The 13032-nt window shown below is 42.8% G+C and overlaps 1 protein-coding gene across 2 annotated transcripts in view; it reads left to right on the top strand.

The window, feature by feature from the left end:
* MAP2K4 (mitogen-activated protein kinase kinase 4) overlaps positions 1-13032 on the top strand; it is a 99924-nt gene that overhangs the window by 54420 nt on the left and 32472 nt on the right. For both annotated transcript variants that reach the window (XM_041001711.1, XM_041001709.1), the window contains one exon: positions 11833-11952. In XM_041001711.1, coding sequence (XP_040857645.1) covers positions 11833-11952 — 120 coding nt within the window. The remainder of the gene's footprint in view (positions 1-11832; positions 11953-13032) is intronic.

Raw genomic sequence — 13032 nt, 5'->3', positions numbered from 1 at the left:
GCTGGGCGGCTACACCCCTGGGAGCAGGGCAGTGCTGCCCGAGCCAGGCGGGAGCTGGAAGAAGAGGCAGCGCACTGGGTTGGGCAAGGTGCGGGGCTAGGGCTAACAGCAGTCTTACTGAAGGTTTCCTGGAAACCACGCACATGCTGTTGCCACTAACCTCAACCTTACTCGGTCCTGACCGGCTCGGCTTCTGTTTGTTTAGTCCATCTCTACTCAGTACTGCCCTGTTCCCTGGCTTTAAAAGTTGTATTGAAATGCACACCTCGTGATAATGTCGTCACATTTTGTCCTTATTGTGAGTGTAATGCCACTAAATGTATTCATTAAAAATACAATGGTCAGAAATGGAGATGTGACCAATAGGCTGCCTTGCAGATGTACGCGTTGGTCCTGTAATGAGCTGCTGGTTTCCTTCTGATTCCTAATGGGTCTGAGTAATTGTAATTTATTCATTTGTTTATTTAAATTTTTCACAGTTACTTGCTTTGTGTAAGACATTTCAAGAAAAATCAACAAAAATAGAAAGTAAGCAAAGGCAGTTTATTTATTTATTGTAAGATTTTTTTTTAAATTTTATTGGAAAGTCAGATATAGAGAGAAGGATAGAGAAAGATCTTCCATCTGCTGTTTCACTTCCTAAGTGATCACAATGGACAGAGCTGAATTGATCTGAAGTCAGGAGCCAGGAGCTTTTTCTGGGTCTCCCATGTGGATGCAGGGTCCCAAGGCTTTGGGCTATTCTCTACTGCTTTCCCAGGTCACAAACAAGGAACTGGATGGGAAGTGGAACATCCAGGACATGAATTGGCATCCATGTGGGAGCCTGGCAAGTGCAGGGTGAGGATTTAGCTACTAGGCTATCATGCTGTGCCCAGGAGGCAGTTTAGAAAGAAAAGGAATCCTTTTTTAAACAAATGGATTAAATGTGGTCATACCACATCCCACTGAACTTAAAATTTATGTGCAAGTAATGTCCTGGCTTGCCACAGTTAAAGGTAAGCTTTCAGACAGTCTAAGCCGGGGCCATTTGGGTGTTTAGAACATCACCTGCAGGCCAGGCACTGTTACACACTAGCCTGCTGTACCTTTATTGGTTTTTGAGTCCTGCCTGCAGTTGTCTTGGCAGGGCCACATCAGATGGTCTCCTGGACCTCATGAGGCTCATGGGCCAGATGTTGTAACCACTGAGGAAGCTAATCCTATTCCTGTTAGTCTCCTGTTTGAGAGAATGTCAGGGCCAGGAGAGAAGGGTTTGTGTGTGGGGGGGTGGTATGCGTGTGTTTGTGTATTTTATTTTGACATCGGGGGATTCATTTGTATCGTATTCATATAAAATGCTTTCCGTAAGTCTGTTGTGAGAAAAAAAAATCTTCCTGTAATTGTTTTGGTCTCCTTCATTTTGAGCATTTCTCTTTGCTGAGTTAGATAAAAGTCATGTTAAATTAGAGGTGGGGAGGATTTTTGTGCTTCTCTTTGTGGGTTCTGAACCTTGATTTGGGGGCATATTGTTAGGATATGGTGAGAACTCCTGCCTTTCGTAGGAAGATGAGGTGAACGCACATGCTCTGCGTAAACACAGCCTGTAGCCTTGCAAGACCCATAGGCGGAGAACATTGTTCTGGATTAACTGTTGAAATAACCTTTTTCTCAGGATGTGCAATGATTCCTGTATTCCTACTTTGCTGCAGTGAAAGTGGAAATAGTCTTTTTTTTTCCCCCCCTCCCAGACTCCCCTGGATGAGTCTTGGAACATTCTGTCTGTTCTCCAATTGTGACGTCCAGTTTCAGTTGACTGGACCTTGTGGAAAAGCTTTACTACATATAAAATGCTGAAGTGCTAAACTTTTTCCTCCAATACAGTGGAAGTATTTAAAAATATATATTTTTATTTGAAGAGCAAATTTACAGAGGGTAGGAGAGATATCTTTTCTCTGTTGATTCAACCATCCAGTATCCACCATGGCTGGAGCTAAGCTGGTCCGAAGCCAACAACTTCCAGGTCTCCCATGTGGGTGCAGGGCCCAAAGAACTTGACCCATCCTCTGGCCACTTTCCCAGTCCATAGCAGAGAACTGGATTGGAAGGGAAGCAGCCGGCACTAGAATCGATGCCATGTGGGATGCCTGCACTGACACGAGCCTCACTAGGAAAGGACTTTTATTTTTCAGTTGGTGCCTCGTGGGCATCAGGCTCTGGTAACCAACAATATAACATGTTTTAGTGCTACAGATGGGCTTTATCTTTAATGTTTTTCCTCTGGTTAATTTAATAACATTAGGAGTTATGTAACGTTTAAAATATTTATTTATTTTGCTTATTTGAAAGACAAATTTGGGGCAGGGCGAGGAGAGAGTGAGAGAGAGGTATGTCTCATGTGCTGGTTCACCCTCTTAATGGCTTCTACAGCTGGAGCTGGACCAGGCCAAAGCCAGGAGCCAGGGAGCCAGGAGCCGGGAGCCAGGAGCCGGGAGCCAGGGAGCCGGGAGCCAGGAGCTGGAGCCGGAGCCGGGAGCCAGGAGCCAGGGAGCTGGGAGCCAGGAGCCAGGGAGCCGGGAGCCAGGAGCCAGGGAGCCAGGAGCCAGGAGCCAGGAGCCAGGGGTTGGGAGCTTCTTCCACATCTCCCAGGTGTGTGCAGGGCCCAAGCACTGGGGCCACCGCCTGCTGCTTTCTCAGTTACATTAGCAGGGAGCTGGATTGGAAGTGGAACAGCCTAGACTTGAACTGTCCCCGTAGCGCTCCAGAAGACAGCAACAACCACCCCTGGAATTGTGTAATTCTTACTGAAGGTTTGAATGAATTTAAGAGTAAGAATAGGAAAAATCTCTGTATTTTGATCTTATCAGTGATTATTGTGAAGGTCTTAGTTGAACGTTGTTTAAACTCCAGCACCCTTAGAAATTGCTTCTAAGGGTGAGGTTGTCATGGCACCTGTATTCTGATGACCATCATATCTATAACCATGAGGTGGTACTTTCTACATTTATTTACTACCTTTAGCAAGTGCGGCAAATGGAAGTGGTGGAGAGTGGCAGTAGGCCACATCAGGAAACATAAATGGCATAACCATTGGCTTCCATGATGTCAGTAATACTAGAATAAGTGTTTTTGCATTGATATCTACATTAAAACTTGATAGGGACTGAGGCCTGATACAGGTCAAATTTTAAAATTTATTATGGGCTTATTCAACACACCTGAGAGAGTTTGTTTCCTAATCACTTAGACACACAGACCAAATGGAGAATTAGAAAAGTAATGTATGGCTAAGGAGAAATTAGATTTGATATCTGACATGTAGAGAATGTGCAAGAAATGGCTTGGGTGGTCCTGCAAGAGCCAAGTAAGCGTGTCTGCTTAGCTCTCTTGGCAGAATTAACTATAGTATGGGAAAGTCCAAGGTTGAGATCAAAATTTTTGAAAAAACAATCAGAATTAGATTGCTCAGCTAAGGTTAGAGAAATGGTGAGGGGCTGGGGGACAGGTTGGAGAAACGCTTAGCAGTTTTTGGGCCACAGGGACTCAGAATCAGAGTATCAAGTCAAATTCAGGGAGGCCACAGAGGGTGTTGGAGCAGATGAGGGGCCGCAGCTGAGGTCCTGGGGCTGAAGCTGAGTGGCTAACAGAGGACTTAACGATCCAGTTCTGATGGCGGGTTCCCCACCTGGCCCTGCCTGCTGGACCTGCTCTGAAGGCCTAGGGGAACAGCTTTGCTGTTGGTTATGAACAGACTCATGCCCATAGTGACTTTCTGAAGGCTTGATTGATTTATTTGAGAGGTGGAGCCACAGAGAGCTGAGACAGATATTGCCTGAGAGAGAAAGAGAATTGATCTTTCATCTACTGCTTTGCTACCGAGCTAGCTGCACCAGTATCCTGGGCCATGCTGAAGCTAGGAGCCTGACGTTCCATCCTCATCTCTGATGTGGTGGCGGAGACCCAAGCACTTGGGGCATGTTCAGCTGCTTTGTCAGGGGTATCAATAGCGAGTTGAGGTGGAGCAGTCAGGACCTGAATCAGAGTTCTTATGGAACACACCACAAATGCCAACCTCAGACTCACTTCTTGATTTTGAGAAAAACCACAGGAGAGTGGAATAAGAAAAAAAGAAAATGAAAGCCTACAAAGGAACTAGGTTGCTGTCCCTCAAGTTGGCAGACAGTGGCAACAGGATCATTTTCTGAAGGGTTAGTGATCTGCAGTGACGCTGTCACCTCCCTGGAGCATGGAGCTGGTTTGGGTAAACAGGTGGGATTAGATGTGTTAGGGCTGTCACTGTTGATGAGAGCTTGGTCTTTTTCTTGAGAAGTTACGTAGGTTTATCTGAAAAGCAGATCAGTTATTTGAGGTGAGGTTTTCATGTCTAAGTTAGTGGAATGTGACCTTGTGTGTAAGGGTTCTTCTGTTGGTGATCTGCCCAGCTTGTCTTCTTCCTTTGACCCCCAGCACTACTCCTTTGAAGTCTCCTGCGTCATTGACTACTCTGTCTCTCATCCTGAATCTGCCTTCCTGCCACTCTTGGAAATGTGGATTGCCTTCACGGTCCTCGACCTGGAATTGGGATCTTGACGTTCTGGAAGGAGCACTCTTGGTACCAGCAGCCCACATCTTGGCCCTTCTGTGAGCAGTGTGGAGCTTCCATCTGCTGGTGAAGTAGGTCTCCTTGGCACTAGAGGACAAGTCAGGGATCAGGAGATATGATAGGCTTTGATTTTTCCTACCCTCTATGGGAGCCCATTATGCAGTGTCCCAAGCCCCTTACTGAGTGATTTCAAGGTGAACCTTGGAGGAGCCTTATTTTAGTGTTGAGATAAATGGTCCTTATTCTGAAAACACTAGAATGACGTTTCAGGGCTATAGTCTTAGACTGACAAAGTTTCTTTTTGATGATATAGAGTACTTTTCTTTGACAGTTTTGTTGTTTAGAGAGGTCATAGGATAATACTTAATTATCCAAATCATACAGCTGTGTTTTGAGACCAGATTGAAGAATATTATGGTTTTGCTTGATTGGATCTTGTGTCTTAATTAAGGAGCCCATGATTGGGCCATGCTGTTTTACACTTCGTAGTATTGCTTAAGGAACTACAGTATTCCATAAGGAAAGTACAAGCGGAGTACTTACAGGAATGGCCAAATCCAAGAATGTGGCAGGGCTGGTCTGCAATCAGCCTTGATTTTGAACTCAGATCTTTGGTTCTGTTGGGGTTAGAACTCTCACTACTTACGTGTTTCTCTTGCTATTTCTCCAAGCTAGTAGTTTTTAAATGGTGGGTTCTGTTGACAGACTGGTATATGTAACCCAGTGAATAAAAATAGACAAAATCAGTACTAATGTGGTTAATGCATGAAACAGGAAACTGAGATTCTCTTTATATTAGAAGCCCTCAGGGCACCAACACAAGGAAACATTAGTGGTCCAGGTGTGATAGGTTGAGATAGTCGCTCTTGGTGGATGTCAATCAGCCGTTGTATATTTTTGAATATTCTGTATCTAGTTTCTGGAACTTTCTGCCATCTTGTGATTGAACTGACTGAGTTGTGGTATTGGATCTCACCTCAGATTATGTGGTTATCTGGGGAAAAGGTAATCTGATCCTACTGCCTCTATAGAGGAGCCACCAGAGCAAATATTTCAAGTATTTCCTGCATACTTCTATTATTTTGATGGCTCTGAAACTGGTTATGCTTCAGATTCCTACTTCATTGTCATCTTTGGGCCGGTAAAAATTTCGATTCTAAGATTGACACTGCATTGTATAAATATGAACAATGTAATTAGGGAAAGAATAGATACTATGGTTCTAACCAAGGCATGGCAGGCCTGTTGCCTTGATTTTGTCCCTTAGGGCAGCTCTTCCCCCTCAAGAAATGCGGGAATTGCTGTTCACATGCAGTGATGCATACACAGGAAGGGATGTGAAGCAATGAATTGGGCCTCGGCATCCCCAGTGAGGAGAAAGGGAGACGCTGTTATTATTAGTCATTTGGTTGAGATGTACCTGACTGTTGATTAAATTGATTTTAAAGACTTGGGTTATTTTCTTAGTTAGGAATTAGCATCCTTTCTTCTTGCCCTTAGGAAGAGCAGAATGCCGTTGCAATTTTAAACAATTGAGTTAGCACCCATCACTTGTTAACATTCTGAGAGTAAAAACTGTCATCAGTAGCCAGGATTCCAAATGCTTTGTCTTGTTTTATTATTATTATTTTAAGCATTTGTCTCGGTTTACACTGCCTTCTGCTTTGCCCTTGTGAATGATGGTATGGTAAAGCGGCATGGGCAGTTTAGGAGAACTGGCAGCTAAGGATGAATTTATGTACCAGGCATATGGAATCTTTGTTTTATAAATCAGAAATACCTAAGACTTCCTACAGCTCATTGGAAGGTATTTGCCGACCAGTTTGCTGTTTTTGTTTTTTTTGAGTTTGTAGCTGTGTGTTGGAACTGACTTGTGAATATGTCTCTTGAGAAGGTAGCCTATTTACTGCTTGGTGAAGATCAGAACGCTGGGGGTTAGGGGTGCTTTGGAATCTGGCTGTGATCCATGGTCTTACCCCTGCGCCACACTCCTACACTGCATCTTTCATGTAGACACAGTCCTTTGCAGGGACCAGGTAGTGAATGAGTTCCACCTAAGGCCTTGTATGATCCATTGTAGGAGTTTGGCACAGGTGATGAGTCATTTTGTACCAGTGTCCACTTGGTACAAAAAGTAAATGGCTGTCATCATAGAATTTCTGGTTTGGCTCTTGTTATGAAGTGGTTGTTCTGGTCGCCATACTAATTTGCCAAGGCATTTGAAAGTCCCTTGAAATATGGAATACAAATACTTTCAGTAAGCTTAGGCATTTATGCACTGACCTGCAAGCTTTAAGCTAACTGTAAATGACAGTGGATCCCACACAGACCTGCTGAAAAGTAACCTCCTGGCGTTCTGAATTTCGTCGCTAATAACCTGCATTACTTTATTCTTCTCTAAATTGTTTGTGTCAGCACCCAGGCTAATCTCTAAAGCCCTACACTGGTTTACTCCGTAGTTGCTTAATTCATCACCCAGTTTTGTTGTGTTCCTGCCTTCGTTTCAGATACAAGAACTGCCTTGTCTTTCACGTCCGTTATTTTAGCTCCCTTTAAGCAGTATGGATGAACTGAACAGACGGATATAATCTTATCTTTTTCTTTTCTTCTTTTATTTCTTCTTTCTTCTTTTTTATTTTCATTAAATATTTATTTGCTTTTATTGGAAAGGAGCTTCACAGAGAAGAGAGACAGAGAGAAAGATCTTCCATCTGTTGGTTCTCCAAATGGCTGCAATGGCCAGAGCTGAGTCAATCCAAAGCCAGGAGCAAGGAGCTTCTTTCGGGTCTTCCACACGGGTACAGAGTCACAAGGCTTTGGGTCATCTCCCACTGCTTTCCCAGGCTACAAGTAGGGAGCTGGATGGAAGTGGAGCAGCTGGGACAGGAACCAGAGCCCTCATGGCATCCTGGTGCTTGCAATGAAAGGATTAGCCGATTGAGGCATGGTGCTGGTTTTGTTGCTCGACTCTGTCTTGCTTTCCATCTCTTAGTACCCTCAGCTGAACCATATAAAACCCGAGGGGAGTGCCGCCTGTGAGAACTCAGAGACCAGGTCTGCCAGCACAGGAGTCATGCCCTTCTGCATTCATTTTTCTCATTTCTTCTGCTCCGTATTATCTCATCTTCCCATACATTGTTGTCTCCATTTTTAAAACAAAGCCAAAATAGCATGAGTTAGAACTGGTAGTGCTTTTATAGGCTTATTTGAGGGTGTTGTTACTTCCAGATCAGTCTGCTGCAGCTCTGCTGCTAACTTTAGCTATGGATTCCTCGGTTCTTGATTCCTGGTCTGGTAGCTCATGATTCACATCCTTTTTGCCTGGCATGTTCAGGTTCCAGGAACTGATGCATGTCATACACACTGTGGCACTGCTGTTTTTGATCAAGAGCATAAATGGCTTGTTACATCAATTTTCTTTCTTAGTCTATATAGTGATGTGTTTTTCCCTTCTCTCCATCTGAGAAAAGGGATCAGGCAGTCCCCATTCTTCAGGAGACAGGGCGTTATCACCTTTCTTTTTCTCTCAGCTTCACCCGACGGGCAGCTCTGCAGGCAGGTTGATCTGCTGAGAGTCAGGAGTCATCACAAGCGGGGACAGAGGCCGTCACAACTAGATCACGTTAGAGTAGGGCTGTGATCAATGGCTTTATGCTCGATCACTAGCAGCTGAGACATCTCGGAGAACCCTAACTTGGAGAGAGAATGCTTGATTCAGAATGAGTGGTGAGAACCACCGTCAGAATCTGCTCGATATTTATTTAGCACTCAGCACCATGCTCCTTCCTCACCTTTCCTCTGCAATTCTGCCTTAAGCCGTTGTGTTGTCAGCTCCCCTTCCATTCCTTGCTGTCACATTTGGCAGCCCTCCTAATAGCAGTTGATTCATCATCGTACTTTTTCCTCTTTTTTTGCTCTCCCCTTCTCTTCCTATCTCTGAAAATAAGCTAAGAAAAGGAAGGTCAACAACAACAATAAAAAAGCACGTTATCCGTATGGCTGGCCCATGCCATTTTTATCTCAGTAAGAAGGATTCCAATTAGCTTGTCTTGAGAGAACACGCTGCTGTCACCTGTCTTCCTGTTTGTCCCTTTCACCGTGGCCTCCCCACCCTGCGTCCTGCAGTGGATTCAGTTTTATTAATTACCACAATCCTTTTCCATGATGCCAATGTGGCTAATCTTCTGGACACATTTTGAGACCATTTTACCACCAGCCCCTTTTCCTAGTGGATTTGACAGGATTTGAGGATAAGGCTGGAGAATTGTACCGGTGCTGCTCTGGACGTTCAGTATAGAGTCAGAGAATATCTTGACATATGCTGCTTATTAGATCTGCTTTATTAGAGGGAGGGAAATTCAAACTCATTGATAGGTCCGACTTCTAGATAGTCATGCTCTCTCCTCAGAAGATTATGGCTTGACTTGCAGCAAAAAGTAGAAAATCTTCCTCATAAATATTGTTTTTATATTCTATTAGAAAAATCTTTCTGTTAGTTCACCAAATTTTCTCTAATTTGAGTCACTAAGTTATTTTTCTGATTTGAAATTTTTTTTGTTGAATTAAAATCATTAATTTGAAGTTACTACTATTTTGATCTGTGCTTGTAGTTGACCTTTTTCTGAGAGTCTTTTTGAATTAACTTAGTTTGTTAAGTGTTTTGTAACCCAACCCAAACCCTTTGATATAACTAAGAGTTAACTGTAGTTGCTCAGTCCCAAGGAACTCGGATGGAACATCAGCAGCTACTGTTCTGCTCGTTGCCAGACACTTGGACCACATGTTAGGAGAGCCTGAGCAGGTGCTGATGGTTTCAAGAGCACGCAGTAGCACAGTTTGGTGTCAACACAACTGGCCATTCAGTCACTCTATATTGTAGTTTCTACTGAAAGTGACATTAAGCAATGTTATAGCTGGATGACTTTTCTTGGTGTGCCAGTGATCTCAAAGGTCAGAGTTGTGCCAGGAACTTTCTACATTCCACTTAGTTGCTATTCTGTAGAGTTGTGTCAGTATTGGGTATTAATCAGGGGTAGGGATTCAGTTACATTTCCAGGTCATGTAATAACATGTATTCTTTCTGCAGCATAGCAGGGTTTTTGGAAATTGGTTCCCAAAAAGTTGGATATTGACAAAAACTTTGAGAATTGATGATAAGTATTGAGGATTTAATCAGTGTGTATTTCAGGAGTTTATATTTCAACTCTACAACATTTTGCACAAATGTAATATAGAAAATTGCATCACCAATTTAGGCGAAAAAAAAAAAGATAAACTAGCAGGAGTCCATCTTGTACGTGTGTACATTTACCAGTGTATTTTTGTACAAAAATAGACAAGAAAAAAATGCCCGAAACCTTTTTTTCATCTTCTAAAATTGAGAGTTCTTTAGGAAGTAGAAACCTTTTCCAATTTAAAAGTGGCCATTTGATGTTTCTTCCCTGCATGTCTCTTAATTACTGACTCCTTATCAACTTTAAATTTAGATAGATGCAATTATTAAAATCTTTTGAAAAATAATCAGCTTCCTGAATTAGTGTTTCCATAGCCATATTTGTCAAGTTATGTTTTCCAGGAAAACTTGTTTTTAAATGTTTTCCAAGAAAGGCAACAAATGCCACGCTTTGAGCAAACAGAAGTTCTGTCTCTGGGCCACTTGACTTTTCAAAAACATCATGTTTGAGCAAACATTGCCCTGATGTTGATTTAAAAACAAGCTGATGACTTACCAAGCTTTAAAAATGTAGATTGAATGGTGAGGGGACTGGTAGTTAGCAAGGGAAGAAAAACAATTTTGTTAACTTCAACAAAACCAGTCTTATTTCTGTTTTCCACTCTTGTTTCTTTGTTTATCTGGGACGGTGATATTCAGTATGAACACTTTAAATAAATCCATGTATGTGAGAGATTTCAGTGAATCAGTTCTGTTTGGTATGAAATATTGTAGCTAGTAAGCTATAAGTTGGAAGTGGTAAAGTTGAATCTGATTGTATTTGGAGCCTGTGGAAGGAATTCCTCATGTAGTGTCATAAAACGCAACCGAGAGAACCAACCTCTGTTCCCTCAACATCTACTTATTCTCAAGTCACATGGAATACATCTTTTGTATCTTTTTGTACCTGTGGCTTCTCTTCTGTAAAATGGGCTCAAGAATGTCATTGACTGCCTTCCTCCCTTCCAAGAGCATTGAGGACAGAGCTCTCCAAGTGTGTGGAAGACAAAATGCCTCCTTATGTATTTGTGATACTGACTTGCCTTGTAAGTATGTGTTCCCTGTTGTACGCAGTGTCTTGATGTGACCTCGTGACCCTTGTTTTTGGTACGAGAGCAGAAGTTGCTTGCATGCTGCGATAGTAAAACGTGATTCCATATTAATGCTTTGCAGTTTCCGAACTTCATTCTTTCCTGTCTCTAGGGAAACGGGGGCTGTCCTTCTTATCACCTTGCTGCACTGCGTTCTTCCTGGAGGGGGTGGAGGCGTGGAAGTACCAGTGTTTTCTGGCAGTTTCTTAAGAGTATGCAGAACTGTTGTAGTACAGTGTAGCTGGGGATATGGCGGAGGTACATGTCTGGGGAGGGCATGTTCAGCCTAGAAAGACAAAGAGCCTTCTGTCTCCTAAGTTTTAGAATCCTTCTCCAGGTTTACACTGCATGGTGATTCACGGGTTGGACAGTCAGGTATAACTTCCTGTTTATAATATATGGAAAGTGCAGTAAAGGGAGAGTTCCTGTCTAGGATTCGGGAAGCTTGGATTTTGATCTGTGTCATGCCCCTCATTCCCATTCTGCGCTGTTGTCCATCTACAAGTGTGGGTGCTGGGGGACGGAGAGGGCCGCTTGGTGTGGGAAGCCTGATTGTCCTTCAGTTCTGACATGATGACAACATACGTAGGAATTATCCACATGGAAGCTGTGAGCACTCGTTGTGATTGCTTTTCTATCTGCATGTGGGTGTTGATGTCACTGCTTAAGAGATCTGTTGCAAAGCTCCCAGCATCGTTTGTGAATGCTTGTGGTGAAAGGGTCCTGGTGCTGTCCTTCAAAGAAGTCGCAAATGCTATCTTGTTCAAATTTCTGTGATGAAAATTATTCCTGTAACGCACAAGGAGAGATGGTACTTTTTATGTTCAGTTGGCTTTTGGGAAATTTGCCTGGTCATTTTTAATCTTGTGGTACAAGTGTTTCTTAGACAGACATCGAAAACTTTTTTTTTTTTCTTTTTAATGACATCTTTTGTCATTCTTTTCCAGAGAATTCGGTCAACAGTGGATGAAAAAGAACAAAAGCAACTTCTTATGGATTTGGATGTAGTAATGCGGAGTAGTGATTGCCCATACATTGTTCAGTTTTATGGTGCACTCTTCAGAGAGGTAGGAACACAATATTTGGATTTTAGCTGATGAATGAGTATCAAAATGAGACTAACAAGAAAATGGTAGGGTTAGATTCTAATCTTCAGTTAACTACTATTGTATATTAATTGTGTTGTCCTCATATTTTTAGTAGGTAGCCATGATAACTTGTACCTTCACTTCTACCTCTCATTGATTTTTTTTGGGGGGGGAGGGGGGAGGTATTTTAGCATTGGTAGCTGTCATTTGTGAATTTCATATTTCCTTTATGTACAAATATTTTCTATTCCTTAAGAACTTAAGAAATCAGCTGGCTTAATATCAGCATTTTAGCTGTTCATTTAAATTCTCTAGATTCTCTCCTTTGGCCTTGCCTTATCCCTCTTTCTTTTCTAAACTGTACTTATTTCTGTCATCAAATTTATTTACACCTAATGTAAATATTTGGCTCTAATCGTAATCCTCATTTAGCCTCATCAGCCATGGAAATTGCATTGAAAAGTTCTTCTTTCTGTTTCTGTTACGGAGAGTTTTGTGTAGGATCTAGAAGTCTCATGTCTTGATCTAATGATTACGATTCCTCTTGTCTCTATCCACTTGGGTTATCACTTCTGTTTGGCACATCCATCCACTTCCTCATCCTCCTGCCTGAAAAAGAAATGACTGAGGGGCCCAGGTGAAGCTGCCTGGATAAGCCTGTCGAGCGCTTCTTCTTGGGGGGTGCCGGACTGTCAAGCCAAGTTCAGAAGAACTCAAATAGTTAAGCATTTCGAATATTCTCAAAATTACCGTGGAGCTGGTGTTAATGGCACAGCAGGTGAAGCTGCTGCCGGTGACACTGTTGTCCCATGTTGGTGTACAGGTTCAAGTCCCAGCTCTCTGCTTCTGACCCAGCTTCTCCCGAGTGCACTTATGAGGGCAGCAGCAGGTGGCCCAGGTCAGTGGCCTCTGCCACCCATATGGGAAGCTAGGATAGAATCCTTGGCTCCCCCCAGCTTCAGTCTGGCCCAGAACTGGCTATCGGATCAGGTAATAAAAAATGTGCAGAATAGCCATCATTGCAGATGTACCACGATTTGTTTACTTATTCACTGGTTG

The sequence above is a fragment of the Ochotona curzoniae genome, unplaced genomic scaffold (genome assembly GCF_017591425.1).
Source record: "Ochotona curzoniae isolate NIBS_2020 unplaced genomic scaffold, NIBS_Ocur_1.0 scaffold_2453, whole genome shotgun sequence".
Lineage (NCBI taxonomy): Eukaryota > Metazoa > Chordata > Mammalia > Lagomorpha > Ochotonidae > Ochotona > Ochotona curzoniae.
This window is presented reverse-complemented; position numbering and strand designations above follow the sequence as displayed.